The sequence below is a fragment of the Puntigrus tetrazona genome, chromosome 25 (genome assembly GCF_018831695.1).
Source record: "Puntigrus tetrazona isolate hp1 chromosome 25, ASM1883169v1, whole genome shotgun sequence".
Lineage (NCBI taxonomy): Eukaryota > Metazoa > Chordata > Actinopteri > Cypriniformes > Cyprinidae > Puntigrus > Puntigrus tetrazona.
Genome location: NC_056723.1, coordinates 10885839 through 10898047, shown reverse-complemented (window position 1 = coordinate 10898047; position 12209 = coordinate 10885839). Strand labels below are relative to the sequence as shown.

The following is a 12209-nucleotide window of genomic DNA, read 5'->3' as shown; positions in this document are numbered from 1 at the left end:
AATTTTTGCACTATTCCTTTACATTGAATTCAGATAGTGTTAGTTATGTCTAATAAAATGGTACTTCCATTCGTGACCAGATAACAGACTAACAGTGTCAATCAAATCTCAAGGTTGTGCATTGAAACTTAAATAGAGGTTTCATGAATGATGGTGGTACAGACTATCATTGTGATATTCAGTTCTTCCAGAGAAGTCTAGAGAAAGTAAGCTCAGGTCTGTGAGTTTAGTGCCTGTTTTTGCTGCTGGATATGATTGAAAACATTTGGTTCTCTCAGTGGATCCAGCCATGTTTCTTCAAGGCCATTTTTATCACTCCCAGGTTCTCTTTTTAGCTCCAGTCTCACACCCCAGTTTTCAGTTGTCAGCTTATTCTCAAGCAAGATGGTAATGAGCAGAATCAAATTTGCACTCGTGGAAAACAAGCCTGTTTTCTTGAAATGCGGTTACCCACCTTGCTCTGTTTAAGAAAGAAGTCTGTTTCGATCAAATATTGATGCTGAATAATTGACGCCAACATTCAGTCGTGGTTCAAATTATTTGGTTTGCACCTTCGTAATGCCTTTTTAGGCTGTTTAGAAGCACTATCTAGTGGCTGTGTCGCATCCAACCAGTTCTTGGGAATGCCAGCGCTTAGGCTTACTTCAAATCTCTGAACAAACAGAGCCTGGGAGGTGAATTCAGGTAAACAAAGACATGGCTTTTGCCCGAAACCTCAAAGATGACGTCAGAAGCTTACAGCTATAGGAAGACTCCCAGAACCTGATTGCAAACGAAGAACGGAAATGTGACCCTATCTGTTCAGAGGTGTTTTCAGACCATATCCTCTTCTTGACTTGTTAAAGCCCATAATATGAAGACAGTGTGTCTATGAGAGTTCATTATGTGATCCCAGCTCTCACTGTCTTCGTGTTCCTTCTAGTGATCTCAAGGGACCAACGTTTATTTTCTTGCCATCTTACTGTAATGTTGAGAGTTTGTTGCTCACTTTTGATGTCGTAGCTCCCCCTACTGTACTGGTAATTTAATGTTGTGTAAATTTATTAATGTAACAGACCATAGAATAACTCAATGTTTTATTTTTCATTATTTCATACTATTATAGTTATTTTTATATTATTTCATGTATTACTCTAAAAAAAGATACTTGCTCTGCCCTGCTTTTTAATTTCATATTTGTCTGAATGGTTTTGTATATTTAAATGAAATTTAAGCTTTAGAAGACTGAACATAGGCTGGCCTTATATTTTGAAGCATCTACACACAAATAAAGGCGCTCAATGATGCCATAGAAGAACCTTTTTTGTGTGTTCCATAAAGAACCTTTTAACATCTGAAGAACCTTTCTTTTCACAAAAGATATTTTGATTATAAAACTACAGATTATAAAAGGGTAAAAAATAGATGGTTCTTTAAAGATCCTTTGATTGCATGGTTCTTTTGTGGAACCAAAAATTGTTCTTCAATGGAATTGTTGTGAAGAACATTTAAATACCTTTTATTTTTAAGCGTGTACAGGTACATCATGCTGTATTAAAGGACTTTCCCAGAAAGATTTCAAGAGAAAGTTGATATGTATCAGTTCTGAGAGGATTGCAAAGCTATTTCCTGAGGTTCTTGAACTTTGTTGAACACAAAATAGAGAAAACTTGTAAGTAGTTTCAATGAATCAGCAAGGAGTATATTGCAAAAATGGAGTTAATGGATGAATATCAAGCCAGAAACCACTTCAATACTGACTTTTTCAGGGGAGACATTGTCTTAAATCTGGATTCTGGAGATCTTTTAACAATGTTAACAATTTAACATTAATGACTTGCTATTATTATTGAAGGAGACATGAGTTCTGCTATATAAGATAGACTTTTGAAGAATATCTGTACTCAAAAAAAAAAACATTTTGGACAATGCCAGACCAGAATATGGGCGCATTGCTATGTCTGAATAGCTAAAAAGAAAGCGTTTTCGGGAAATGCTGTGAAAATATATAGTTACGGTCCTACCTGTTGTGACAGGACTAGAGCACTTTGGACTTACCAAAAAGAATTCAGCAAGACAACTCCTACTGCAATTTCTAAGTTCATTATTTTGTAAACTGGGAGGAAAGAGCTAGTGTTGTAATGAAAACATCTCCAGCTTGTGTTTGCGTTCAGCCAGGCACTTTCCTGCGCTTCTACAATCTCCACGCACTCCTTCAGAGAGCCCCGAACCAGCTGCCAGATCAGCCTGAGCACCTCAGTTTCCACCTCCATGGGGGGACGTCATATGGACGCGGTTTACGCAGCCTTCCTGCTGAGAGCCCTGCTCTACAGTCTCTCAAGAGGTGAGTCCAGAGACCACAATGTCTCTATTTAGCATTTTCTTTCCTTTACCAAATATATTATCGCACAGCAAATTCATTAAATTAATGACAGAAAACAGTGTAGAGTATTGCACTTTTTATGTTTTAAATGTTAATTATTTTTTAAGCAACTTAATCATCAATCAAATCATTATCAATGATAAAAACAGCAGTTTTTTTTTGTGAAAACAATATATTTTTTATGATTCTTAGATGAATTGAAGGTTGTAAAGAAAAACATTCATTTGAAATTAATTGTTCAGCACTATAAATGTACTTTGTCACTTTTGACCAACTGAGATATAATGTAACACAATATATACAATTTTCACATATAAGAATTTTCTGAGCTCCTGAGCATTCTGATGCCAGTATAACTGAGCTTTGTTAATTTCCATTAAAAAATGAATTCTGTGGCCCTGTCTACCTGACGTTCTCTCTCTTTCTCTCTGTACTGATCCATATTCAGTGTGCTGGAGAAACACGTGGACCTTGACGAGTGTGAAGACGTGGACGACGGCACGTTACTGGAGATATGGTACACACCGCCGGAGGCAGTAGGTTGGTGGCGCTTCTTTTGGTTTGCAATTTTTGTGTCCTACTCAGCTCGCCTTCATCTGCATATGCTTGTGTTTCCTTCTAGTCTTGCCGAATGAAGAAGAAACAGGTATAGATGTATATTATTACGTTTAAGATCTCAAAGCTTTTTCTGCAACAGATGAATAAAACGGTAGATAAGCTTGAATGATTAAATATTGTTATTGTTATCATTTGGGATGCAGAAGCAGATACAGGACCTTCTTATACAGGTATGAAACTCGTCTTGCTCTACAGTGGAAGTGAAAGCCACAGCTCTGACAAAACCGTATGTGATATAATTCTGAATCTGTAATGATTGTTTAGTGCGGACGTGTGAGCACAACACACGACGGCTCACACTCTCCCGGGTGAAGCGCTCCACACCGCCGCTGTCCTGTCACGTCCGAGCTCGAGTGAAGAAATACATGCCTCAGCAGTTATATCAGTGCCTCAAACTCTTCTGCTCCAGCTGTAAAACAATGTGAGTCTTGTAATATAGTTTTTTTGTATACTTAGTATTTGTTTGGTGCATGATCGTATCACTGTAATTTTAAAGGAACACTACTTTTTTTTAGAAATAGGCTCTTTTCCCAACTCCCCCAGAGGTAGTAAGTTGAGTTGGACCGTTTTTGAATCCATTCAGCCAATCTCGGTAGCATCGCCTCCAAAAAGGTTTCTTTTTAAAACTTGACTGTTCTGTAGTTGTATCATGTACTAAGACCGAGCAAAATACCAATATACTTTGTGTTTCACTGTTGAGGAGCAGATTTGAGCCTCAGATTTCTTGATCTAGATTTGCTGTATGCTCAGTTTGCCACCTGGTGGCATGTTAGTGCAATAAAACTGCAAAAAAAAAAAAAAAGACATTATTTAACTTTGTTTCACAATCTTAATATACACAGTATACACATTATGTACATAAGCTTTTATTTGGCGTGCGATTAATCATTTGACAGCAGTTATTCATTCATTAATCAGCAAGGATGTGTTTAGGACATGCGTAATGTTTTAGAAAATAAATGCTGTTTTTAAACTTCATATTCACGAAATAGTCCTGAAAAACATTTACATGAATTCCACAAAAAATGGATAATAATAATCCTTTTTTTTTTTCTTGAGCATCAAATCAGCGTGTTAGAATGATTTGGAGATGCTGGAGATTCAGATTCACATCACAGAAATAAATGACATTTTAAAATGTATTCAAATAGAAAACTGTTGATTTAAATTGGAAAATTATTTCACTTATTACTGTTTTTGCTGTATTTTTAGTCAAATAAATTCAGTTTGCCATCACAGGAATACATTACATGTTACGTTCAGAAATAAAGCTGCTACTTTAAAATGGCATATTATTTGGCATTATTGTATTTACATATTTTTGAATGAACAAATGCTATCTTTGTGAGAATAAAAAAATCTTTCGTTTGGCAGTGTGAGCAATTGCAATAAAAACCGAAGAAGGTTTCGAAGAAGCTTTAAATCTTACCAACCAGTAGTCTGTGTTTTTTGTGCGTGACAGGCAAGATGTTCCTGATGACAGCGCTGTTGCTAAAGTCTTTCGGGAGTCTGCGAAAGACAGCCATCCCTGTGAGGAGCAGTGGGCCGCCACTTCATCAGCAAGTTCCAGAGAGCCTGGCAGAACCATCTCAATGCATATATCCAGAGACATGGTGGGAGAAAGCACCCACATGCAGCTGATATTCGTCGAAGGTATCTCTGACTAGAAAGAGAAGCATTTGTAAACGCATGCTTGAAAATTCATTTACAAAGAAGCTTTGTTATCTACAGGAACGACGCTGGATGAGATTTGCGTGTTATCACGGAATTACAAAAACCTGGTTCCTGTGAGATCAGTGAACGGCAGGATGACTCTGATGGATCTCACAGCTCCGTTCCTGCTCTCTGGAGACAAAAGATACTTCGGGTAGGACGACAAGCTTACCTGCTTCACTGGAAACTCCCCTGGTGTTCAACGCGTTCGTCTTTTATCATGAAAACAGTTTGACAAACCCCAGGGAAGGATACGATCACATCTATAAGTAGATAAATGGTTATTTGTGTGTGTGTGTGTGTGTGTCTCAGGTGTAAGCGGTGCTCTCTGAACACTTTTCAAAACCCTGTGTTTACTGGAGTGGAGACCTGGGATGAACAGGCAGTTGCTCAAGGTACTTAAAAAAAAAAAAAAGCAGCAATAGCTTTATTCATTTGAACTATTTATTTAACTATTTATTTATAAAATTAAAAAGGTAATCTAAATTATTTTTATTTTGCGATACGGCATCACAAAGTGTTATTTTTGTATGGATTTTTATTTTTGGATTTTCTATTTTCATTTTGTTTTCAATTAAAATACAGGTCCATATAGGTTTTTTTGTTTTGGCCTTTTTTTTTTTTTTCAGTTTTTGTTTTAGCTATTTTTGCACAGCAAGTAAAACTAAACAAAAATTTAGCAAATTGAAATAATAGTTATTTTTTATATTTGTATTTCAAGTAACAAATGTTTTTAATACAGTAATTTATTTAAATACGTCCCCTTGTTACTTATGTTAAAATCTACTTATGTTAAAATTGCATTTTTGGGCCGTGTTTGCAACCTCAATTAAAATTTCAGAACAAGGACTTGGCTAAGACCATAATAACATCAGTTTTTAAATGATATTGAGATATTTTGTTGTCGTCATTGTTATTATTTATTATGTTTTGTTAATTTTAATGAGCCCAGCTCTGGTCAGACTTATTTGTTTGCAGGTGTATTTTCAAAAAAGCTTACCCAGGCATCACTGTAATTAAATCTTGGGTTTTTTTCCCCTAATGTTAGGTCCTAGTTAGCCTAAAAAAGTTTGACTTTAAAATGCGTGACTATAATTATCTCTGTCACACAGCTCTGGGAGTTCAGCTGATGCAGTACAGACTGTTAGTCCAGTTTGAGCTGGAGGACCAGACTGACACATTACAGGCTCTGCTGTGGGAAAACGCTGTAAGTGCACATGCATAAATATTTATATGCTGCACGTAAACGCTGTGTATATAGATGTTTCGTGCTTTCAGCATTCGGTTAAATAATTGCAATTATTACGTAGATGCGAAGGTCAGCAGAGGGTGCTGTTTTCTGTTCAGTAATAGCTTTGAATCACTGCCTGTTCTTTACAGGAGAGCTTCTTCCACGTTTCTGCTGCAGATGCTTCAGGCAGCCAGGATCTGCAGGACAAGATTCAGACCATCATGGACACAATTCAACCTCCACACAGCAGTTTGGGTAAACATTTAATACTACCGCTATACTTTTTAACATTATTTAGCATACAATGTTTTTTGTTTGTTCTTTTTTTGTCTTTGTAGAGGAGCGTCCGTGGCTGGATCTTTGCCTCTATGTCTACACCGTAAAGGACAACGACGCGAATGCAGTTTGCTACCAGATCAGAAACACAGAAATTAAAGAGGAATAGAGAGGTTATTCGCTTCGGATAAAGAGATCACAGAGTAGAGTAGCTTGCGTTAAGAAATGTTAATACATTATGGTCAAACGCAATCCATGAATTCACACTGTAAACTAAAACAATAAAACACTCTATATTTATAAGACATCTGTTCATTCTTTTCTTCTGGATTCACTTGGAGTTCCGGTTAGAAACCAGTCCCAAGTGATTGGCTAGTTCTGTATAGAGTCCAAAAAAATTCTCTTTTGCTTAGACCTGTATTGCGTGTGTATTTCTCCAGCTAAAGGAAGGTAACCGAGCATAGACAGTCGGTTGATGCGTTTCTGTTTCAGACCGCTAGGTGGTTGCTCTTGTGACAGATGCGCTTCAGGAGCTCAAGGACTTTCACTTTACCGAGATGCTGGATGTTCTCGTTCTCTCTTTCCCCCCGCACGAAACTCTAGGAAATGTTTCAGGGGCTTCGGTTAGCTTTTAATTGTTTGGTCAATCACCTCTCTGACCAAGCATTTCCACTTTTTCCCCTCACGCTTCTGCTGTTATATTACTACTTTTAGAAATGGAAACCGGGGATGCTCGTCTAAACGAGAGACCGGCGAACGGAACGAAGCTTGACGTTCGCTCCGCAGCTTTGCCTTAACGGTACCGGGACGATCGGATTTGGATATTTTTCGAGGAATATACACGATGGATGTGCAATTTTTAACTGTGTTTTGTTTGCTCGTTTGCTGTGAACTTTCGGCGGTTCTCGCGCGCGGCGGCAACGCGGCAGATGTAACGCTTGAAAGGGCTTCATCCCATAAAGTGCGTGAAATCGGCACGGACGGCCGTGAGCGACGTTTAACTTTAAGCGAAACGAGTTTCGAGGAGCCCACGGACGTGCTTTCGACGAGCGGGACCGCCGTGAAGCTAACGCCGGAGAACGGGAGCGATAACGCGAGGGCGTCTTCCAGGCGAAAGTACGAGGAGAGCGATCGGCTGGACGGATATGGACAGTTTATGAAAGGAAAGCCGGGCGTTAAAAGGCGTTTTCGTCGACAGGAGAGAGTAACGGGCGGGAATCAAACCATCAAATCTCCAGACGATGAACTCGGGCGCGCGGAGCCCTTGCCTAAACCCGTAGCGCAGATCCAGCCTACGGAGTTCACTTCTATCCCTGAATGGGGCACCTCACCTGTGGAGGACTTCGAGGAAGCCTTTACCCCGTTCGTCCCCTTTAACACGCGATCAAAAGCTCCGGGGGTGAAGAACCCGTTTTACCCCGTGACAGGTGAATCGTACGGCGCGTATGCCGTCATGTGCGTCTCCATTCTCATTTTCACTGTGGGAATTATTGGGAATATAGCGATCATGTGCATAGTGTGCCACAATTACTACATGAGAAGCATTTCGAACTCCTTGCTGGCCAACCTCGCCCTGTGGGATTTTGTCATCCTCTTTTTCTGCTTGCCGCTTGTTATATTCCACGAACTCACTAAGGATTGGCTCCTTGGGGAATTCTCCTGTAAAATCATTCCGTACATTGAGGTACGGTCACTTTTAATGGATGATTGAAGTGTATTGTTGCGTTATACTGGTGTGATGTCTGCTACTTCAAAAAAAGTATTTTAATAATCATATGAGGTGCATTGAAAACTAAATATTAGTCATATAAGAAATCTGATTGAATAGACAAGTTAATAAGGTCCATAGTTGAACTCATACTGTATCAGATGTTTTCGTGCCATTCCATCTCTTATGGTTTAATGCAATCTACAGTAGGTCCAACAGAAGTTGAACCTTGGGGCTTTCACGGGTCAGACTGATGATTGAGTGGACCGGGCCTGCTTTCAGGATTGAGCTTGGCTTTATTCTAGCAGGTTCACAACACTTTTACACATGAAGCTGGTTAAACTAGTAAAGTTGCTGGTTTACCATTTCACCTGAATGCAGCACATTTAATATTTGCACACTATTCAACATTTTATCTGCGTGCATCTGTTGCGTTACAGCAATATATGCACACGGATTGAATCTGAAAATGCCAGGATTTTCGAATTTTTATGTACTTGGGTAGTATGTTGCAGTTTCAATCAAGTAGTAGTTCTACTAAACCGTATGTGTTACATGTCAAGTAATACATAGACTTAGACAAACCTGCTTAGCAAGATTTTTATCAAACTTTTGACCCAGAAGAGGATCTGATTGTAAATGTCGATATTTACCCCTTTACACCTATAGCACCTTTTGTGGCGACATTGAGATTGCAGGATGTTCTTGCATTCAGTGTCTGTCAGATTTCACACAATGTAAGATAATCACAATTTGGATTTGCATTAACTACTAAACTACTAAAGCAGCCTATGTTTAAACGTATTAAACGTATAGCTTGAAGGTTTTTTTGCTGCACTTATAAGCCAACAAATGTCCGGAGCCGATTTGTTGGCATTTTATAAATGGTAGGTCTCTTTCTGTTCGCACATTTTAAAATGAAAAATGCTGTTAAATTAACAAAAAGGTTGTTTGATGACAGTAAATCAGTGTAAATGCATATATGTGGGTCAGGACAGACATCTTAACTGTGCTTCATCTTCCTCAGTGAGGAGGAGTGTCTCTTCTGCAGACACAAAGAGATAGTGGTATTGCCCTGGGGCAGCTTTCAGATTGTATCATGCGTTTTTGAGGAATTGACCTGATTGGTGCCATAGTTGTGGCTTTAATCTCCTGACACACTACAGAGCGCCTACACCCTAGATTCAGAATAACATGCTAACTTGATCACTATGTTTCAGCCTAACAATGAAGTCGATGGCCTTAAATGGAAAGGCTGTGGTTTTTAGTGGGCTTAAATTTCCTTGTTCAACAAGCTTTGGAGTTCAATTTAAGTTGATGCTCAATCGACACCCCTTGTGGTTTAATGTTGATTGCTATTTAATTCAGACTTGTTCCTCATTCTTAAATGTTCTGAGAGGATTCAAATGCATAAATGTTAATGTTTTTTTATAAAAGCACTTACTTCTGTTAAAACCTTTATTTAAAACTTGCAAGTATTTAAGCTATATGTTTATTCTTGATATTTTAAAGGATTAGTTCACCCCAAAATGAAAGTTCTGTCATTAATTACTCATTCTCATGTAACTTCAAACCCTTAACCATTTTGTTTATATTCGGAACACAATTTAAAGGAACACTCAGTCTTTTTTGGAAATAGGCGATCTCTGGATCCGGAGTACTTTTAGCATAGCTTAGCATAGATCATTGAATCCAATTAGACCAGTAGCATCGCCTTTAAAAATGAACAAAGAGTTTTGATATTTTTCCTATTTAAAACTTTAAAACTTGTGAGTTGGAGAATGAGCAAATTTTCAAAAAAAGTGGAGTGTTCCTTCAAGATATTTTTGAGGAAATCTAAAGCTATCTGACCCTCCATAGACTGCAAAACTAAAATGTTCCTACACAAATTTTGTCACCAGAATAAAATGTGCAAACTTTACTTGCATTTACTTGATTTTTTTGGTAACTGATTACAGTGATGTTGGTCGCACATGCATATTGAATTGGTTTTGCACTAAGTTGTTCCAAAAGTGGCAAAACTGGCTACAATACAAAATTAAACTAAAGAGATTAAATGACAACATAGCTGAGATTGCAACTGCAACAGATGCCTGCAATGACAAGTGTTTGTGTAAGGGTTTTATGAGAGAGAAGCAACTTTGTTTTAAAAGAGTAAAAAGACACTTATTAGTCATAACCTTTGGAGAAAAATATAGTAAATAAAAGATGAAGCTCTCTACAGTGTGTGTGAAGACTGCTTGTGTTTGCACAAACCTTTTGAAAGGCTAGGCATTTATTGTACACGTATGTTAGCTTATACATACAGAAACAAAGTATAATTTAGGCTTAACTCAGATTTTTGCTTTTTTATGCCATGTGTTGTCAATCAAACTTAAAGGGATAAAGTAGTTCACTCAAAAAGTGAAAATATTGCTATTAGTACAATGGAAGTCAGTGGTCATTCTTCAAAACATTCTTTTGTGTTCAATAGAATAAACCCATACAGATTTGGAACAACATAAAAGTGAGAGCACAATGACAGAGCTTTAAATTTTTTGGGTGAACTCTCCAATGGAATGAATGCCAATAAAACCGGAAATGTTTCATGATCCTCTTTTGTCCATATGTTACAGTGGAAGAATTTCTAAGAGTTTATTTTTAATGACCACACATCCCCTTTGCTTTGCAGGTGGCGTCTTTAGGAGTAACTACCTTCACTCTTTGTGCTTTGTGCATCGACCGTTTCCGCGCCGCGAGCAACGTCCAGATGTACTACGAGATGATTGAGAATTGCACCTCCACTACCGCCAAGCTAACCGTGATCTGGCTGGGTGCTCTGCTCCTCGCCCTGCCCGAGCTCCTCATCCGGCAGCTGGTGAAAGAGGAGCGCGAGCCTCCGGAGGTGATACCTTGTGAACATTGCGTAATCCGAATCTCCACGGCTCTCCCAGACACACTTTACGTGCTCGGGCTCACCTACAACAGCGCTCGCCTGTGGTGGTACTTTGGCTGCTACTTCTGCCTGCCCACCCTCTTCACCATCATCAGCTCGGTGGTGACCGCACGCAAGATCCGCAAAGCTGAGCGCACCAGTGTCCGAGGCAACCGCAAGCAGATCCAACTGGAAAGCCAGATGAACTGCATCGTGGTGGCTTTGGCTATCCTGTACGGCTTTTGTGTTATTCCAGAGAACATCAGCAACATCGTAGCGGTGTACATGGCTACAGGCGTGCCACGTCGTACCCTGGATATTCTTCATTTGGTGAGTCAGATGATGCTGTTCTGCAAGTCCGCCGTTACGCCCGTCCTGCTTCTGGCGCTCTGTCGGCCCTTCAGCAAAGCCTTCTTGGACTGCTGCTGCTGCTGTTTCGAGGAGTGCGGCCCACCAAAGTCCTCCGAGCCCAACAGTGATGACAACGATCAGGATGGCACCACCGAGCTCGAGCTTTCACCCTACAGCACTGTAGTCCGCAGGGATCCATCTACCTTCCCAATAGCAGGAACGCACTGCTAAGGTTGTACCTTACCGAAGGGCTAAACAATACCAAGGGCTTAGATTTGCAGAGATGATATTTTAACAGGCTGTGCAATTTTGTGCAGTTTCTGTTTACACTCAAGTTTGCCCAGAAACTGAATATTTTACTTTTTGAAAATAGAGACAAAAGCCGCATTTATCCAAGGCTACATGGTCTTAGAGATGCAACTGCCTATTGATGTTTACAAAAGACGAAATGCGTTCCTTGTGTAGTTTCTTGGAAGTTTGTAGAAGTCTAGAAGTATTATGAATTAACTCACAGGCATTTGTTATATTTGCACAGTTTTCTTACCCCTCTATCTTTTTTTTTTTTTTTTTTTTAATTTGGTGTATTTATGTTTTTTTGTTTTTTTTTTCCCAAAATGTCTCTGAAGCTTATGGAAGGTATTAGAAAATGGCTGTTTGTAGTTTGTTTTGGTGTTGTGGAAACTGGCGATTCTTGTGAATCGGTTTAATGTTAAGTCTAGCTCCCTTGCTATGTAAGTATTAAATTCACTCTGTATTTGCTAGCAGAAGAACTTGTGCTGTTCTTCAGCCACTGGAAAGCACTGAAGAAGCTATTTAGTCAAGACATGTCACTTTAATAAAAAAACAACAAATTACAAGGTCTTAGGATTTTCTTACAAAAGTTTGAGATGCAAATGCTGAGTTCTGTCGTGAAACTCTGGATGGATTGTTCACACAAAATGTTCACAGTGTTAAACTACTTGGCACAAGCTGATTGGTTCATGTTGCATGTCCAGCCAATTAGCTTACTGCTTTACATTTAAATGGCTGTTAGCAT

General features: G+C 39.0%; 2 protein-coding genes across 5 annotated transcripts in view; both read left to right on the top strand.

The window, feature by feature from the left end:
• Positions 1-6505, top strand: part of pot1 (protection of telomeres 1 homolog) — a 28015-nt gene extending 21510 nt beyond the window's left edge. For all 4 annotated transcript variants that reach the window (XM_043228681.1, XM_043228682.1, XM_043228680.1 and 1 more), the window contains 11 exons: positions 2154-2323; positions 2811-2902; positions 2985-3008; positions 3124-3150; positions 3245-3401; positions 4443-4633; positions 4712-4847; positions 5006-5088; positions 5806-5900; positions 6074-6179; positions 6263-6505. In XM_043228681.1, the coding sequence (XP_043084616.1) occupies positions 2154-2323; positions 2811-2902; positions 2985-3008; positions 3124-3150; positions 3245-3401; positions 4443-4633; positions 4712-4847; positions 5006-5088; positions 5806-5900; positions 6074-6179; positions 6263-6369 (1188 nt within the window). In that variant the 3' untranslated portion in view covers positions 6370-6505. The remainder of the gene's footprint in view (positions 1-2153; positions 2324-2810; positions 2903-2984; positions 3009-3123; positions 3151-3244; positions 3402-4442; positions 4634-4711; positions 4848-5005; positions 5089-5805; positions 5901-6073; positions 6180-6262) is intronic.
• A 111-nt stretch (positions 6506-6616) lies between these two features.
• On the top strand, positions 6617-12012 carry gpr37a (G protein-coupled receptor 37a). The gene is made up of 2 exons (XM_043228684.1): positions 6617-7884; positions 10580-12012. Exons 1-2 carry the CDS (start codon positions 7045-7047, stop codon positions 11402-11404), a joined length of 1665 nt encoding a protein of 554 aa, XP_043084619.1. The 5' UTR covers positions 6617-7044; the 3' UTR covers positions 11405-12012.
• Positions 12013-12209: the final 197 nt, after the last annotated feature.

Excerpts from the sequence above, each read along its gene's own strand:
- gpr37a (XM_043228684.1), top strand. The coding sequence starts at position 7,045 with ATGGATGTGCAATTTTTAACTGTGTTTTGTTTGCTCGTTTGCTGTGAA. Across the intron at positions 7,885-10,579 it reads AAATCATTCCGTACATTGAG|GTGGCGTCTTTAGGAGTAAC; the intron begins GTACGGTCACTT and ends TTTGCTTTGCAG.